Raw genomic sequence first — 17,386 nt, 5'->3', positions numbered from 1 at the left:
ATTAATACCTCGGTCTGTGTCATTACGACCCCGGGCACGCGCTGCCCTCTGACGGCAAATAAGTCGGCGGCGCGCGCCAAAATATGAGATTTGGCGCCATATTTCACCAATCGGCGGCGGCGCCTCGGCCGGGGAACGGATCGCTTCGGCCGAAAACAAACATCAGTCAGCGCCGATATTGGATTTAACGGCGACGAGTGGCGGCCGGCGCGAGGGGGTCGCGTCAAATCGAAACGGGCGCGTCACCGCCGCCGGCCGCGCTAACCGCCGACACTTTGTCATATTAATCGACACCAACTGATGAAAAGTTACAGCCCTCGACGGCGACAGGTCCCGCACGCCCCGACATGGAGGGGCGAGCGGGTTACGGGCGACGCAGCCGGTACCGTCGGCCGCGTCTCGACCACCGCCGCACCCTCCGCGGCCCCTCACTGCGACAGATGGAGGATTGTCGGGGGCGCCGCGACACCGCACGGGGCAGATCGGTACCGCTGAGCCCGCGCCGCACCGAAACACAAGCTGCAGATTACGGCGACGACTCAGAGCCGGCGCGAGCCAGAGCACAATGGGAATCAGATGGATCACTACGAGGCGCCAGACACAATCGCACCGCGATGCGACCAAAGAGCGACGCAGCACCGCGGCTTTAGCTCCGTCGTATGGCGCCGCTTTATCCCAGCGTGTGATCGGCGGATTTATCCGACAAATTATGTCCCAGTCGAGCAAGAGCGGTCAGTGTCGATTTCGGGCGGATCAGGGGTTGGGTTGACCTCTGGACACCCCCGGTGACCCCGGTGACTCAGGTGACCTCAGTGACCCCACTGACCTGTGGTTGATCTCGTCCCAGAGTCGGTACAGAGTGGCGATGTCCTCTTTGAGGGAGGGAGAGCCGCCAGAGGTCACGAAGCCGTGTACGTCGGTATTGACGGCCACCAGCTCCCTTCGCCGGTCGGCCAGCTCGGCCTGCAGCGCCTGAGGGCAAAAACGTCAGGTCAGGCCAGTCAGGTAATCGGACTCACCAAAGGACACACGACAGGTAAACACTCGGAGTTTGCGATTCGTCGGATCAACCTATACCAAGGTTTCAAATTCAGAGCGCAGATTGGATAACTTTCATCCCCGTCGACCCACGAGAAGGATGTCAGATCATAGTAAAGATTCGTACCACATCTGTCCAGGTCAAGGTGAGATACTGGAGCACTGTCGTAAAGATCAATAACGCTGGCTAGCCACAGTTACGACCTATACTCCATCCAGTATTGGATAACCAGGGACAAACAGGTTTTAACGGCTTTCAAATTAAGAGCTTCTTATCTAATCACTCGCATCACAGACCGTAACTCCCGTTAACCTAGCAGGTGAAGATTTCCCCATAAAGAGGATGTGCCGACGGACCTTAGCCGGAGAGCGCTATAATCGTTATTTGTCTCCCTCGTAAGGGCTGTCGTCGCTCGGCTTATCCTTTCAGTGACCGCCGACCGGGCGCACTTAAACTTTCCTTTTGTGGCCGACCGCCGCGACCGGAGACTCATGGAGAAGGGTAGGGTGCTGGCGCCAGGTCATGACCTTAGGTCAGGGAGGTCAGCCCCGCCTGAGGAGTAATATCTCGGATTGAACGGGAAAGAGTGGAGAGGATAATATCGGCTTTAGTCGAGTGTTGGACATGTGAGCTCAACCACTTGGGCTCAGCCCAACATGCTTGACGCAATGGACGCAAGCCCATACAATCCCGCTTCCATCACCTATCTCGGAGGTCGGAATCCGTGGCTAAAGAATAGCGTCAATACCACAGAAAGTCAGTACCTAACTCTGTTGGTTCCGATCGGACCAGCATGAACAACGCGTTCTCACCTATCGGAACGGGGACCGTTGTACACAAAAACCGTCCCGTTCAAACGAAACAAACAGAACAATTCCATATTTTTATATTTGGCCCCCTGCGAGCCTCCGGGGGTGCCGGGGTGCAATGTCGCGTCTCACGCGCCTTGGCCGGCAGGTATGGAAATCGGGACCCACTCGATATCATAATCTGTGGGAGCGGCGCATTCAGGCGGACGGTCGTCTGCGACGCGGCGCACAGACACGGCGCACCTGAGACAAAGCAGTGCCGCTAATCCGCCGATACAGAGGCGGCCGACGCGGCGCGGCAGCGGCGATTTATTGGCGCGCCGCGGCTGCGCCACTCACGCCGCCCGGCAGACACCGCGCATTTTTACAGATGGAACAAGACAGTGTCGGCGAGGCCAGTTTGTAAACGGAGAGCAGACATTTGCATATGGTAATGGCTCTGCACGAGGCGAGCACGGCCGGCGGGGGGCGGCGGGGGCACCGTGCTCCTCTGAAAACCTTCAAGATTCGGGGGGAGGGTGGGGGTGGGGGGGCACCAAGCTCCTTCAAACTCCTCCAACAGTGGGAGGGAGGAGGATAAGAAGCTCCTCCAGCATCCTCCACCGCCGGCAGGGACCAGAATCCAGCCGTGCGCGCACCGCGGACGGCTCGCCAAAAACCTTTTATGTCATAAAGCGTCCGGCGTCGGCCGGCCGTCCATCAGCCGGTGCCATCAAAGTCAGCCGGCAGACATAAGCCACCGGCGCGCACCGCATATCCAGCCCGCCGGCGCGCGGCAAAAACACAGAAACCCAATCGGGATCAATCAGCGCCGATAAAAAGTCGCCAGAGACGGTCGATATCGTCCGATAGGTGGGCCAAAAAGTGGCCCGGCCCGGGCGCGTCCCATGCCGGACGCACCGGCCGGCCGGCCGTCGCCGACTCCGACGGCTGGTTTTTGTCGGCGGCCGTAATAATTTCTTCTGCGTGATCTCTCGGGTCGTTCGTAAATCATCGGCGGGGATGGACAGCATAAGACGGACGCCGCGGTCCTGGGCTGTCCTCGGTGGTCAGTGGTCCGCGGTCCACGTGGTTTGGGCCCGTGCTCGTGGTCTGCTATTGGTCCGTCCTATATGGTCTCTTCTAGTCCTCTACTCGTTTGTGACTCGCCATTTCGTGTGCTTCATAATTGTGATTCATTATGAAAGGCATTGAAAGGCATTAAATCAGTCATTATGATGAAAAGTTATTGATTTTAGGCCCTGTTTCAATGGTTACCACTACTCCATCCCCAATTTATTCATTCATTCTCTTCTCTGATCAACGGATGGCCACCTGACCAGCAATCTGCCGCAGCGGTTGCCGCCTCTGATCTTGACCAAATGCCAATGTCGCGCGGCCGTCACTGGCAATGATCGCCCCGTCAATGCCTCACCAATTCATCGGCATGACATATCTTACGGCTCATTACACCCCTCTCCTTATTTATTCAAAGCGAGTCCATCACCCGGTGGTAAGCTTATTCATCTAACCATCCGTGAATTTGTCCGACTAATCACCCATCCGTTTCCAACGCTGCGTCGTTTTCCGTCGCTCGTCGCGCGCGTCGTCACTCGTAGCATCTCCCGGGGGAGCGAGCACCGTCGGCGTCGCCCCCGGCCGTCCGATCAGCGCCCCGGGTCCGTCTAATACCCAATCAGGGCGGCGCCCATTAGGCCAGCTTGTTCACAGAGTCGGCCTGCCACCAGCCCCGGCCCGCCCGGCACCGGCTAATCCGTAAAATACGACGCCAGCCGCGCGGATCGATGTTGTGTGGTTCGCACGGCGAGGTGTCGCCGCGGCCGGCGTCCTAATCCGCGCACAAAAGCTCGATCTCAGAACGAACGTCATAAATTCATAGTGTCGGAGATCGGCGCGGCAAAAACTAGCGGCCGGCGACACACAGAAGCTGGTGTCGCAGCGGGCGCCGGGTGGACGGGAGAGGGGAGACCGCGGTTTTTGGACGGTACGAGAAGTTGGAAACCGTGTTCGTGCATAGGGTTCCGATGGAGCTGCAGACAGTATCCCGGATGAAATATGATAAATGAAGGATAATTGATCAGATAAAATGCGGATAGATGACTATGAAGAAAGGATTCTCGGATGCGGAGAAATTCCCGACAAGACGCACGAGCCGAGGGAAACGATTCGACAGCTGGCACGACAACCCTTTCTTGGCTGACATTCCACCTTGCGACCGCCCATACCCTCCCATTCCAGGTCCATCTCACCCCATTCTCAGCCGACCCCGCCCCGCCCCTGATCTGCCCGGCCCTTCCGCGAGCCACTCCCAACATACCCTCCGTCCTAAATCGTCCTCCCAGCCGCCGCGGCAGTTTCTCAGTCCGGTAGCTCACCTGTCGGGCGCGTCTCCCGGACAAATTGACCCGCTATCAGCCCACTAATGGAGCGGCCCCATTGAGCCGGTCTGTAACCCTTCCCGGGACCGTGGGGACGCCTCCCGGTGGGGTCGGGACGGACGTTTTTGTGAGCCGCGCGTGGCACGCCCCGTGCCGCCCTTTGTTGCGCCAGGGGAGGAGAGGGATGGGGGGGGGGGGTGGGGAGCCCGTGGGAGGATGGCACCCCGAGGGGTGGGGTTGGGGCGATCCAAACCCCTGCCGTCCCTCCCGCACGTGTGGCAGGGCTGAGGCAGTACCCGCACAGCACATCCATCTCAATGGCCGCGATATTGTCACTCAAATCGAGCCTCGACCCGTCGCGTCCGACGCCAATCGAATCTCGGTCCCATTAGTGGAACCACCAGACACCACCCGAGCCGCCGCCGGACGACCGGGACATTACGAGACAAGACAAGACGAGACGGGCCGGCCGGGTCCCACACGGTACGTGACGCCGTCAAACGACCGCCGCTGCACGTGGCTCCGAGACGGATGGCTATTGCAGCATGGACTCCAGCCGGGTTGCACGGCCTCGACTGGCGGTACTACAGAGCGGTCAGCAGCGGCGGGAGGCAGCGGCCCCCTGGTGTGATGCACGCGCCGCGTCCGTACAGCCGCGACCCCCGGCCGGCGCCAGCCTTCACCGCCGCGCCGACACGGGACGGAACAAACTGCCGCCCGGCTATTGAGGCAAACGTACAGCTCATAACGGGCCGCTGCACGATGACGTCACCGGTCGGAGAGGCGTCATTAGTGTCCGGCTGTCGGCGGCGAGCGGCGGTCCGTCTGACCCCTCCCGCCGCGCCGGCCGTTCGCGGCGCACGGCTGAGAAATGACACGGTTAGCGGCCGCAGAGAATACAAACCGGCCGCGCACGAGCGGCAAACGGCGGCGCGGCGGCGGCAAACGGCGGCGAGCAGTGTGAGCGGCGGTGTCCCGCGCGTCGCCAGAGGCCGTTATCACATCGGGTGGCACAGAAAGCCGTGCATGATATGGGTGGAGAGAGACAGGCGAGGAACTGAAGAGGACCTCCCGCTATGAGCGCTCTCCCAACATGGCTATCTGACTGACTGCGGCTTCGACCCAGCATTACAAACAAAGGCCCAGAGAACATCTTCTCAGTCTCCAGTACCGTCCGGTCGGATCCTCAACTTGCTAATGAGACTCAATTAGGGTTGTTAGACTAATGCAACGTGCAATAATTCCACGACGTTTACATTGGCCACAATTACTTTGCACGCCGGCCGCTGGTCGTTGCGGATGAGTGATAATACACAGGGTATAGTTGCAGCATAATAAACTCCCAGCTATGACGACCCGCGCAGCCGCTTCAAGAGCCCAGCTTAGTTAAACGGCATTAGTTGGCATTAGTTCGTCGTCGACCGCAGCAAAAACAATCAGACATGACTTACACAACCACCATGGGGTGTACGAACGCAAACGGCCATTACGTGGCGACTCCGAGCGCCGCGCACCACGGGACGGCCGCCGCGCCCGTCCGCTCGCGCAGTTGCAAACGACAGTCTAACGGCGCCGCCGCGTCGGCCGATCGTCGTCGTCGTTGTGTCGCCGGCGGCTGTTTTCCGCCTCTGGGCGGGGGCGGGGGCGGTAATACGGCCGGATGAGGGCGGCCCGATCAGTATGCCGGCGGCGGCACGCGTCTACGAACTCCGCCGCTGCTGGCCACGCCCGTACGGAATCCTAATTTCGCACAATGCCCGCCGAAAAACAACCGGCCCGCGCCGCCCGGCCGGCCGGCCGCACATAGAAAAAACACGTCTCCTGCGCTACCGCTCCTGAGAAATAGCAGAGACGACTGCCGCCGCCACTGGCAGCTCCACAAACTGCCAGAAAACGGCACGCTGAGAGGGCGATAGAGACTTGGCGGCGGCTCCAGCCTCTTTTCATATAAAGTGCCAAAAAAGGTAAGCACAAAACCGACACAAGTACCGACTTACGGCCCGATCGATTCAATTCAATCATTATATTTTACTTAATTTAAGCATTGTCAAACATAAAATACGACGTCCGTATTTGATCAAGGAGATCTTATCAGCCCACCTATCAACACGGTGGGCAGTCGGCACGGTGGCCAGATAAAGAACACAGAGCTAGCCACCGACCACCATCGACAATGTTTGACGACCCATATACAACGGCTAACCAGGCAGGCAACACGGCGCGCCAGCAAATCACGGTGTCCCGCCGCGTCCGCTGACCGATCGCCGCGCGCCGTTGATTAAGACGCCTCCGTCTGAGGGCTGAGCCGTGTTTGGTCGCGCCGTGACCGGGCTCGATCTGATTCTTCGGTAACGAGTCGCCGATCGACATCACTCGGCGGGGGTCGGAGGGCGCGGCCGCGGCGCCGGCGCCCCGCACGCGCCGACAGGGGTTGGTGCAAGAACGAGGAGCACGCTGAAGTCTGACGGTTGTGGAGAGTTTCGAAACTCGACGCAGCAGAGTAAATAAAGAAACACGATCGACACCTCGTCAGCTGACATGAGCGTCTCTCCTCAGGGCCCAGATCCAGGTGTCGATGCTGTACACCTGGTCAGCATTCCTTCCCGGTGGAGAGCGCCGCAGAAAAACCCCGAACGCCCTCTCCAGGCCGCCACTGCCAGCCGCACAGGTGCCCCGCGTCCCCGAAAAACGTGGAAACGACACGACTCCCGGACAAAATTAATTACCGTGCTCAGATTTCGCATTATTCCTGGCTGCCGGCAGCGCCTGCGTCCAAGGGATCAGCGCCAGGCACAATTGGTTACCAGCGCACCCTGAGCAAAAACAGAGGGATTTTTGATGGTAAACAGGTATCACCCCATCTGGCGGCCCCGGGCGCCTGGGAATCTGAGAGCAAACAATGCGCACTAATCCCGTCCGATATTTCAAAAATAGACCAACAAATATTTTCGCACCGAGCGCGCGGCGTTTCTGCAAAAACTGAGAAATGCGTAAAAATCGTCCCATTCCACCTGTCTCTTGGCTCCCCCTGCGCCAATCCTCCGGGCGCCAGTAAATTGCGGCATACACTCGAGTCACTTTGCATATGAATAAACTGCTAAATAATGCCATTTTTATTCTTGAGCGCGGAGAGAAAGGCAGCGCGACCCTTTGATCTTCTGAATACCCAATTCACAAAGGCCCAGCCAGTGACGGCACTCGTGCCGCCATCTATCCACCTGCTCACAAACCCCTAGCTCCTGTACCCGCCACCAGAGGCAGCACGGTCGCCGTCGCGATGCGCGTCACGTCCGGAGCGTCACGTAGCGTGGACAACGGGAACTATCCTACCGTACCCGTGACGTCACGGTGGCGCCGGCGGGGATGCCGTCACGTCCCGTGGCGTCGAGAGGGTTCAAATGAGCCGTGACCTTGACGCCGGTCGCCGGTCAATTTACGTGCGGAACATGCGGGTCGTCTCGGGGGTGTCTCAGACCGCTAACCGTTCGGTTCCGCTCATTGAGATGCGGTGAGGACGGGACGGACTAGCGCGGCGGTACGAGCAGTTTAGGCTGAATGGTGAGACGACCACCACGCGACTCTCTCGGTACACGGCCGGGGTCCACAAACACGCCGGGGAGATGCCGCGCCCGGCACGTGCCAGCTACTACGGAACGGAGAGGTTACTGGAGGTCTGGGAGCCAGCAGCGCACAAAAGAGACCGGCTAGTGCCTAGTAACGATCAGTTACAGCAGATAATGGCTTGAAGAAAAGGTTTTGTAATCCAAAGAAAGCTTAGCTTGACGACACTTAGTCGAAGGCGCCTAATTGCACATCGCTTAGTGCCCTTTCATTTTCGGAAAGCAATGTAAAAGGTTCAAATTGTGTTCGAACATAATAGTGATGAGTCGATGACCGGTTATGACTGAGGTTACTCAAGATGTACACACCCGACCTACATGATTCACTGCTTTTGAATTTACATTTTTGACTATGAGTGATTCCGTTTGGTACCTACGATCAATAAACTGACTAACGAGGCCCCCCACATTCCTTCTGAATACACTGGTGGTGCAGACATCTATTAATAATCTTGCCTTGCTCTTATCATCCGATCCCTGAAGGCAGACATCCGAAGAATTTAGTGACTAATCAAGAACTCGGAAACCAAGATGACCCCAAACGACGAAGGCGGCGTGGATGACAGATGGAAGGGGCACCAAACTTGCATCGCTAAGCTAACAAGCTAAGCTATAACTACATAACTAAAGCTTGACTAATGAATTAAGTTTGGTCGGTGCTCAACCAGGGGTGGACAAATGTGCCGAGTTGGGGTAGCACGAGTCTTCCCAATTCCACGCCGGCTGCGCCGGCTTGGCTTTGGAGCCGCACCAGACAGCGGAGGTCAAGGTCACCGCCAGGGCGGCGGCGGATTTGCTGCGCCCGTGCAACCCCAACTCGGCATATTTCTCCACCCCTGTGCTCAACCACTGCCCAACTCTTACAAAAGAGTCAGCGCCCAGCGTCCAGCTCCAGCAGTGTCCAATGTTCCACCTTCCATCCCTTAGAACCCCTAGCGCCACCTATGAACTATACCACACACCACAGCTTCCCGTCGGCTCACCTGGAGGGCGCTGATGTGGGCCTGCAGCTCGTCGACGCTCTCGACCTTTGTGGAGGCGCGCGTGACGCGTTCGTCCAGGCTCCGCAGGGCGTGTCGGAAGGATCGGGTTCTCTCCTGGAGGGCGATCAGGTTGTCGGCGCTCTGCTGGCGCTCCATGGCCGCTGAGCGCAGCGCCTCCCACCGCTGGATCACGTCTGAGGGGCAGAGAGGAGAACGTCAGACCACGGGGCACAACGGGCTTTAGGTCGGTATACGGAGGTAGAGGGAGCGGTGGTGATGCACTTTGCACCGCAATTACTCTAAAAAGACAAGAACATACGCAATGTAATGGAATAGTACATATTCTTCAACAGATGCAGGCTAGAACAAAGCAAGACTTTGGTTACCCACACCACACCTCTCACTCAAAGCACAAGACAGAACTTACAGACATAGAGCGCGGAAAGCGACAGCTCACATCTCGTTACTCGGTAACCGGCAAACAGCCCAGAGAGAAATATACAAACACATTTGCACAATGGATGCCGCTCGGGCTGAAGAGATAATTGGGATGAGAGGGACCTCAGGGCGGGATGGTAAACAGGCAACAGATTATGGAAATACCGAAGAAATAAGTGTGAATGAGGTCAGCTGAGCAGCTCTCACGCTTGGAGAGGTGATGGAGGCACCGGCCCGGGCAATGCATCGCACATATAGTAAAAGTTCACCTGTCTGGCATATTTACGGCCCTAATACATTCAGAAAGGAACAGGGAACGATCAGAAGCGCATTCATAGGAGCCATCCCAGTCTGCGATAGATACCAAACTGAGCCCTTTCACGCACCAGAATCTCCCCATACGCCGAGCCATCGGACACCACTCGTCGCCCGCTCTGTACCGGATGTGTCCCCCACAGCCGCCCGGCCTGTATCCGTCGACACCGGACCGGTACACCTGTCCGCGCGGTGACTGATCGGGGCCATCTCTCATCGCGGCAATGACGGGAACTCGGGGTCAGACGGGCGGGTGACGAATTCGACTCAACCCAGAGCTAAGATCTGTGACAGATTTGGTAGGAATCTGCTCTTAAATATCCACGAGTTATTCATACCAGTCACACAAAACCTCAGCCCCGTTCCCCTGCCGCTCTAAACTAGCGGCGATTCTCAAACAAATCACTCACTTCAAAATCCACTCCACTCCACTGAAGTCCACTTCACTCTCACTCTCCCTCCCCGCCCCATGTGACAAACAGCCTCTCAGAGTGCGACAGACTCGGCGCGGCCGTGCCATCAGCGGCGCGCGGCGCATCAGTCGCCGACTAAACATCCTGCGCCGGAACCGCCGCGGCGCGGCGCCGGCGGCGCACCAAACAGCTGGGCGTGCGAGAGGTAAAATTAGACCGTCCGCCCACTCAGGCCTCAACACAGACGGTCCGATAGTAACATGGCTGACAGACAGAGCGATACAAGGCTACACTAAAAAATAACCCGGCAGAGATGGACGGATGGTAATCGAGGGAGTTTGAATGCGGCGTGATGAGTTGGGGGATGGCCAAGACAATGTAAAATGCCAACGAGTTTGACATATATTCGCGTGTTAAAGTCTGATTGAGGTCAAATATTTCGAAGCGTTTGACGCATCGTTCTGTGATCTCTCCTGAAATCATCTCCCTATCAGATAATCGGAAGCTAGGCCAACCTCACACAAACCGAACAAGACTTATCAACACACTAACGGACGGCCAGATGACAGCTAACAGCCAGGTCAGTGACAGCCGACAGTCCGGTCAGTCAGTGACAGCCGAAAGTCAGGTCAGTGACAGGCCCATCAGCCCTAGCCGCACCGTGACCGGCTGACCCGTGGCCGATTCACCGGTATGTCTCGGGCCCGCCCTCCGACCGCCGCCCTGGCACACCTCCCAACTCACAGCGCCGATGAGTGAAATCCCTCCGCTCGGGCAGTGACGGCACCATTACTCGCGGTCCTGCATAACCGGCGTATTTGCCAGTTAACGGGACATGACAACGGAACCATCCATCCATTCGGCTCGCACAGCGAACTATCGTTCCACTACATCGCAGCCGAGCTGGGGAACACACAGCGCCCCTGGCGGCCGGACGCTGAACTAGCCACAGAGGGAGCGCGATACCGAATATCACCCTGTTCTGGATGTTACAATATTGCTACATCACCATCGACATTGAACAGACAGTGGGCGGGACAATGAGCAGACCATCCCCATGCGTCGGCTGCCCGGGGTGCGTGGTTAGGGAGCGGAGGGAGGGCACAGGAAGGGGAGGGGAGGGGATGGGGGGAGAGGGGCAGCCACAGGGGCTCGCTCATCGATCTCTTTCCCCTGGCGACGGGACAGACGGCGGCGCCTCTCGCAGATAGACCACAGTCACGGGTGTGACGTCATCGCTACGGATGTGACATCACAGAGTGACGACCGCGGTCTCATGCGAGAGCCACAACAGCCGGCGGCACCAAAAGGACAGCTCCAACAGACATCCGTCAGCGCTGGCGGCGCGGCAATAAACAAAGGACAGGTGTAGACACGTGGATGTGGGGAGCGGAAGACGAGAGGACCACGCCCAAAGAGACGAGAGCGTTTCGGAAGCCATGGGTACCACGCCCCAACGCGACAACGCGACAAGGAGGTGACAACGCGCATTCGCGACAGGGCACTCAGTTTTAATTTTCATCTTGTCCATGATACATATTCAGCCATCCCTCCCTAGTCTCTGTTTTATCTATAACTGCCGAGTGGACGACCTCTTCAGATAAGCTCAGTGCTGAGCCAGAACTAAGGGCGAAGCGTCACAGAGGGACCATCACGTCGGAAAGGGCGGGGAGAGCAGGGAGAAGAGGACAGTCCTGAAGGGCAGAGCTCGAGAGCGCAGGGACATGAATGAGATACGTCACACTCCATCACTGGCAGAAAACCGCCGCCGCTGAGAGTGTCAGTCGCAATCACAGGCCCCTCAGACAGAGACAAATGGGGAAAGCTCGCTGAATATGACAAGTGGGCGAGTGGGACTAAACTTCGGAGGAAGAAGACAACAAGCAACAAGAAAATTCATGAAAACTGATGTTTTTTGAAGCGTTGAGCAAAGGTGAGCAAGCCTAGCCCGAAGAAAGGCCTCCACTTCCTACAGCAGCAATTTCAATGTGAAAATACACACATCTCTTTAAATCCAAGCGATGTGTTCCCACTTACTCTGCGTCAGACTCGGTCCCAGCTCGGAGTCAAAGTCCACCGTATTGGTGAGGACCCGCTCCGAGTGTTCCACCTTCCTCGAGTCTTCATACACCTCGACCACATCGCTGACCTTGATGATGACCCGGTCATGACCTCCTGACCCCGGTGGAGTCCCGGAATCACACGCACTGCGCTCTTTCTTACTCCCGGTATCTACTTTAGGTCGGGTGGACGTGGCGCCCTTTCGTGTCCTGCCCTGTGACCTGCCATCGGACCCAGCCGACGGCTGAGGTCGTGTCCTCTTCTGACCAGGAGGTGCCTTAGCGGCTCCAGTCCGCACCTCCGTAGTCACACATCTTTCCTCCCAATCCTCCAAAATCACGATACTGGGCACTGTTCTCCTCTGTTCCTTCTGTTCACCAACACTGCCACCCTGGTCACTGCGCCGGGTCTTTGTGTCACTGACTGAAGGTGATTTTACACCACCACTGGCCTTTGGAGACTCCAAATTTACGTGCCGTTTGTCTATCCTGGCCCTTGGGTCTTCTCGTCCCACTCCAGGTCTCTCACCACCAGCACAAGCCGCTAAGGTTGCAAAAGATAGCTGCGAAGGCGGCGCTGAGGCCCGTCGGACAATCGGCGACGTCTCTATCGATCCCGATGTATCCATCGCAGACTCCAGCGACGTATCCAGCACAGTTTCCATCACTGTATCCACCGCCGGATCCCTGGACTGCGTGCGCGTCAGCTCGGCGGCTCCCAGCCTGCCGCTCGCTCCCGGCGGCATGGCTCGGCACCCTCCTACGCACACCCTCTCAGCTCGGCCGCTGGCACCGCTCTGCCGCCGGCCGGAGAGCCACGCCGATCGATACGACCCCGGCCCCGGGGGACGGCTCGCGGTGCCGTCGACTGACCTCGGCCGTCACTCTGACACGACCTGGGTCACTGGAGACGGGTGCAGCGGCACGAGCAGCCAACACGTGAGCCGCCGAGCCGCCGCCGCCCGAGCGCGCGCCACCGCCGCCCAGCCGCGCCTGCCGACGACTGACGGCGGCCGCCCCCGCCCCCGCCGCCGCCGAGCCGCCGCCCGTGGCCGGAGGGAGGGGCGGCGGACTACCGACGCATTGTCCTCCAGCGGGAACAACAGCGTCAGGTGGGCCAGAAATCGATACGGGAGGGATATCACCAACGGCGGAATCGGGATCGATTGACGAAATCAAAGACCGAATGCAGCCGCAATCAATGGAATGATGATTAATGAACATGAAAAGAGCCAGAAAATGAGAAAAGAACACGACTCGTTTGAATGATGACGGGTAATTTTGGCAATTTGTTAATTGTACCCCGGATTGCAAACATTATTAGCAGCACTATTTTTACACGAAAGTCCGCTTTCACCAGCAAGCTCCTTTGTAGCCTGAGGGCCAGCCACGGCTGTTTTCCCGCTGCGAAAAGTCGAATCGACCCGAGAATCAGCAGCTCATCTACAGACCACCCGCCGTCCAGATTGGATGCTCGAGCTGACAGCTACTGTCTGCGCCCCGCCAGTTCAAGGCCAGGCGGCGTCGGGGGAGAAAAATTGCCAATTTACCATCGGTTTCTCTCAGCGGTTTGTCACTCCTCCCTCTGCAGTGTGTGACGTCACAGCCCTTTACACCATTAGCCGCTGTTCTCAGTGCGGAAATGGAACGGTGCTCGCCACTTCGTTCTTTTCCTGTGTTCTGTGTGTGTCATGGCTTTCACCGCTCCCCTTGGCGCGTGCCAGTGGGGACAGGAACAAGAACCGGCGGGGGAGGGGTCGACAGTGTTACCCTGCGTGACGCGGCATAAGTCCTCCCGTAACGGCCGGGACAGGAAGGAGCCAATCGCGGTGTAACCTCAGCCGTTCGGTGACGACAGGGCGGCGACAGGTCCGGTGTACTACACAGAACGTGACACGACCCGGCGGCTCGGCAGGGACGCGGGCGATGGGCGGTCACGGACCGACCGTGGGGCAGGACCGGAAGAGAGTAGGTCCGGGAGAATGGGGTAGGACCCGAGAAACAGATACGAGCGTTTACTGAGAGCGGACTGAATTCATAATTATGCGGAAGCAGCGGTAAAAACTAGTGCTGACCCAACTAACACTGCCACAAACCTAAAAATAAGCCGACCACTTGGCATCGCACTTTTAGATAATAAAACAGGAAATGTACGAAAAGAAGCGAAAATGACTAAACGTCAGCAGCGAGCAAAGCGAATGCTACAAAACTTCTCCTCAGACAACTAACAGCGGTCATTCCCGGCAACATCCCTCGCCACTAGAGCAGCACACGCGTTTCAGCCTAGTAAACTCGCTTCGCACAGTAAGAGCAGCATTCGTCTTCAAAGCCCGCGGTCCGTCTGACAGTGTTTTGAGGTGTTTGGTGATAAATGGCAGAAAATCAACGAGCGAAACATGGTGGAAGGACGCGAGCGAAAAACAGGCCGGTAAAACTGGGTGGAAATATGCAAGGATGTCCTCTGTCGGACTGAGAGATGGGAGCATGGTCAGAGGAAGGTCAAGACAACTTGGACACCCAGGACGTCTCCTGATCGGATTCGGAAGTAGGCATGGCATGGTGGGAGCTGGGTACATAGCCGGAAGTTGAGGCCCGTGACTGAAGAAAAGTGAGAAATGGACGGAATAGATGAAATTCACCTCGGGGAACGCGAGAGAAGATGGAACTACTGAGACAAAAACAGCCGGACCAAATCGAAACACTACGTAACCGATTTTTCACCGAACTAAAAACAAAACAAACATCACCACCAAACACACACAAACACAAGATTACAAACATCCACGGTTCGACCCCCCCCCCCGTCTGTCCCTCTCGAGATGACCTCCTGACCTACCTGTGACCTCGGCGACCTCTGTGCGGTAGCAGGCCGACGCGGGGTCGTGACTGAGACCGAGGGGGTTCACCAGAATCCGGACCTGCTCCAGACGACTCAGCTCGGAGCGACACGTGGCCAGGATACTCGACTGAAAAACGAACAGAAAGATAGTGATAATCGTGGGTTAAAGGCGCCGTGACAGCACGTAGCGAATTCAAAGACCAATGTGGTTTGAGGGAGAGCAATGTCTCAAAATGAAAACAGGGTCGGAATCACAAGGGGACTGTGGTTAGCTATTTAGCAAAAACAGTGTTTATGCGTCGTGATAAACCACCACCCCGTTTCGCGCTCCCGCTAACAACACTTCAGACTTTGACCAAGTGTTGATAGGGGTAGTAGAAGACGTTTTTGGCCCGATGAAAGTGCTGGTAGACTCCGGGCGTCAAAAAAGTGATAGCACACACAAAGGACGCACTGAGGCGAAATGACACCACAGACGTTCACCAAAGACCCGTTCACCTTCCAACTGAGAAGCGAGTCACGCAACCACAGAAACTCGAGCTAGAAAAACAGAAACTTTAAACTGGTAAATATGGGAAGATTACATAAGACGGTAGGGCAGGTTACAGCCCTTCTATTTGCGACCTTCCACACAGTCAACCGATAGCCGTTTTAATTTCATTCACAGAAACGGAACCAGCTATCAAATAGAAATAGGTACTCTACAGTCTACAGTGGGGCTACTGAGTAACTCAACACCTCCAAACCAAACCAATACCCATAAATCACCAAACGATCTGACCTATAAATCATACCCCACGGCTAAATAGTTTTGGTCAGCTGGAGGTCCAACCCTATCTATTATCGCGCCAGGGGGCACAGCCGGAGAAAGTCCTCACAAACAAACTTTGCAAGTCAGATGGTCCGCCATTTTCCCTCGGACCGGGAACGTGACCTGTGACCCCGGACGAGTGGTGCACGCACTGCCGCCGTCCAATGTGACAGATCCGAGCGCCGTTTTCCTGTCGCGTGACGGACGACTGTCACAGGAAGTTGTTGGTTAGCCGGCTAAACAGCGAAACTGCCACGGCTGTGTCCGTCCCCGCAGCACGGTACCGACGAGGAAATGAAGATTGTGATAACGAACGGGGGACACAGTGCATTCCGCAGGGAAGTCCTGCTGGGTCCAGAATCAGATTGCAGCCATGGTAACGCTCTCCGTTGTTACTGGCATCTGCTTTTCGCAATCGCTCAGTCGGTAACAAGAAAATGTCAATTAACTTCTACCTCTTGAACGAACAACTTTAAGCCAGCGCGTATTTCCTTCCTGTATGCTTCCAAGGGTATGAATTGCGGGGGAGCAACATTCCCTCTTCTTCCATGCGCACATATTTCCCCAAACACCGCGCCCCATGGTCCCAGCTGAGCCCGGCACACAGGATCTCTCTCCGCTCCGCCGCCCGGGGCATTTGTTTACAGCCCTGGCTCCGGCTGCCGGCGGCCGGGCGGGGGCGGGGGCGGGGGCGGGGACGGCATTCCGCCGCCGCCGCCGCCGCCACCCCGGGTCCGGTGCCGTCATCAGATGACGCTCCCCCGCCCCCGCCCCCGCCGGAGCCGCGCTCAGCTGGCGTCATACCCGTGTTCGATCAGCAAAAACTCCGCCGTGGGCCATCGCTGCAGACGGAAACTGTGCTCCGACGAAACAATAAACAAGAACATTATCACCCATCCATCATAAAAAAAACTTATTTAGTATTTCCCTACCCTAAAATTCCCCGACCCTAAACACATCAAATTTCAACTGTTGACCTGCACAGCGCACGGCATGGTCTTGGTCAATGCTCACTATCCAGAACCGGACAACACGGGCCGAGGAGCACGGTGAAAACATCTCCACCCCGCCAGATGCGTCCACCCGTCACTCATCATACGGCGCGTGTCTCAACCGGGTGCCGACGTCTCCCTTCACCACACGGTGACCTAACTAACCCTCCAGCCGGCCAACACCAAACACGACGACTCATCACGAGGCAAACGCAGAGCGAGACGACGGTGATGAGCGTGACGATGGACGGTAGCCAGGCGACCCGGTAGCTTCACAAACGCATACAAACACAGCCAGAGCCGGGCGGCCACGGGAGAGGTGAGGGGTGGGTATTCATGAGGGAGCTGGGAGCCGGCGAGGGCAGAGGGGTCGGTGGGAGAGGGAGGGGATGGGGAGGGAAGGGAGGGTTAAATGGGCGGTTCTGGGTCGGGTGGTAGGATCAACAGTATGGAGGTCATTGACACATGACAGGACGCAAAGGACACTGAAATAGATATATCTCAATGTCGTTCCGACAATAAAACAAAATTCTGAGGTAAAACCTCTAAAATCACGTCACTCCACCGTACCTCACACGAGCTCCACCGTCGCCTGCAGTGCACTCCCAGTCAGCCGAATCTGCCGGCCTCAGCAGCAACAAGGCCTCTCGGAAACAGACAGTCACGACCTCACACACCGTCCACCCTGC

At 57.2% G+C, this 17,386-nt stretch overlaps 1 protein-coding gene across 3 annotated transcripts in view; it reads right to left on the bottom strand.

The window, feature by feature from the left end:
- The window catches only part of LOC122386575, a 232,675-nt gene that overhangs the window by 17,078 nt on the left and 198,211 nt on the right, over positions 1 to 17,386 (bottom strand). For all 3 annotated transcript variants that reach the window (XM_043375873.1, XM_043375874.1, XM_043375875.1), the window contains 3 exons: positions 14,892 to 15,021; positions 8,830 to 9,023; positions 827 to 972 (listed from right to left, as the gene is read on the bottom strand). In XM_043375873.1, the coding sequence (XP_043231808.1) occupies positions 827 to 972; positions 8,830 to 9,023; positions 14,892 to 15,021 (470 nt within the window). The remainder of the gene's footprint in view (positions 1 to 826; positions 973 to 8,829; positions 9,024 to 14,891; positions 15,022 to 17,386) is intronic.

This window comes from Amphibalanus amphitrite, unplaced genomic scaffold (assembly GCF_019059575.1).
Source record: "Amphibalanus amphitrite isolate SeventyFive unplaced genomic scaffold, NRLGWU_Aamphi_draft 000256F_arrow, whole genome shotgun sequence".
Lineage (NCBI taxonomy): Eukaryota > Metazoa > Arthropoda > Thecostraca > Balanomorpha > Balanidae > Amphibalanus > Amphibalanus amphitrite.
The sequence above is the reverse complement of the archived record's forward strand: the minus strand, read 5'-3'. Positions and strand labels throughout refer to the sequence as shown.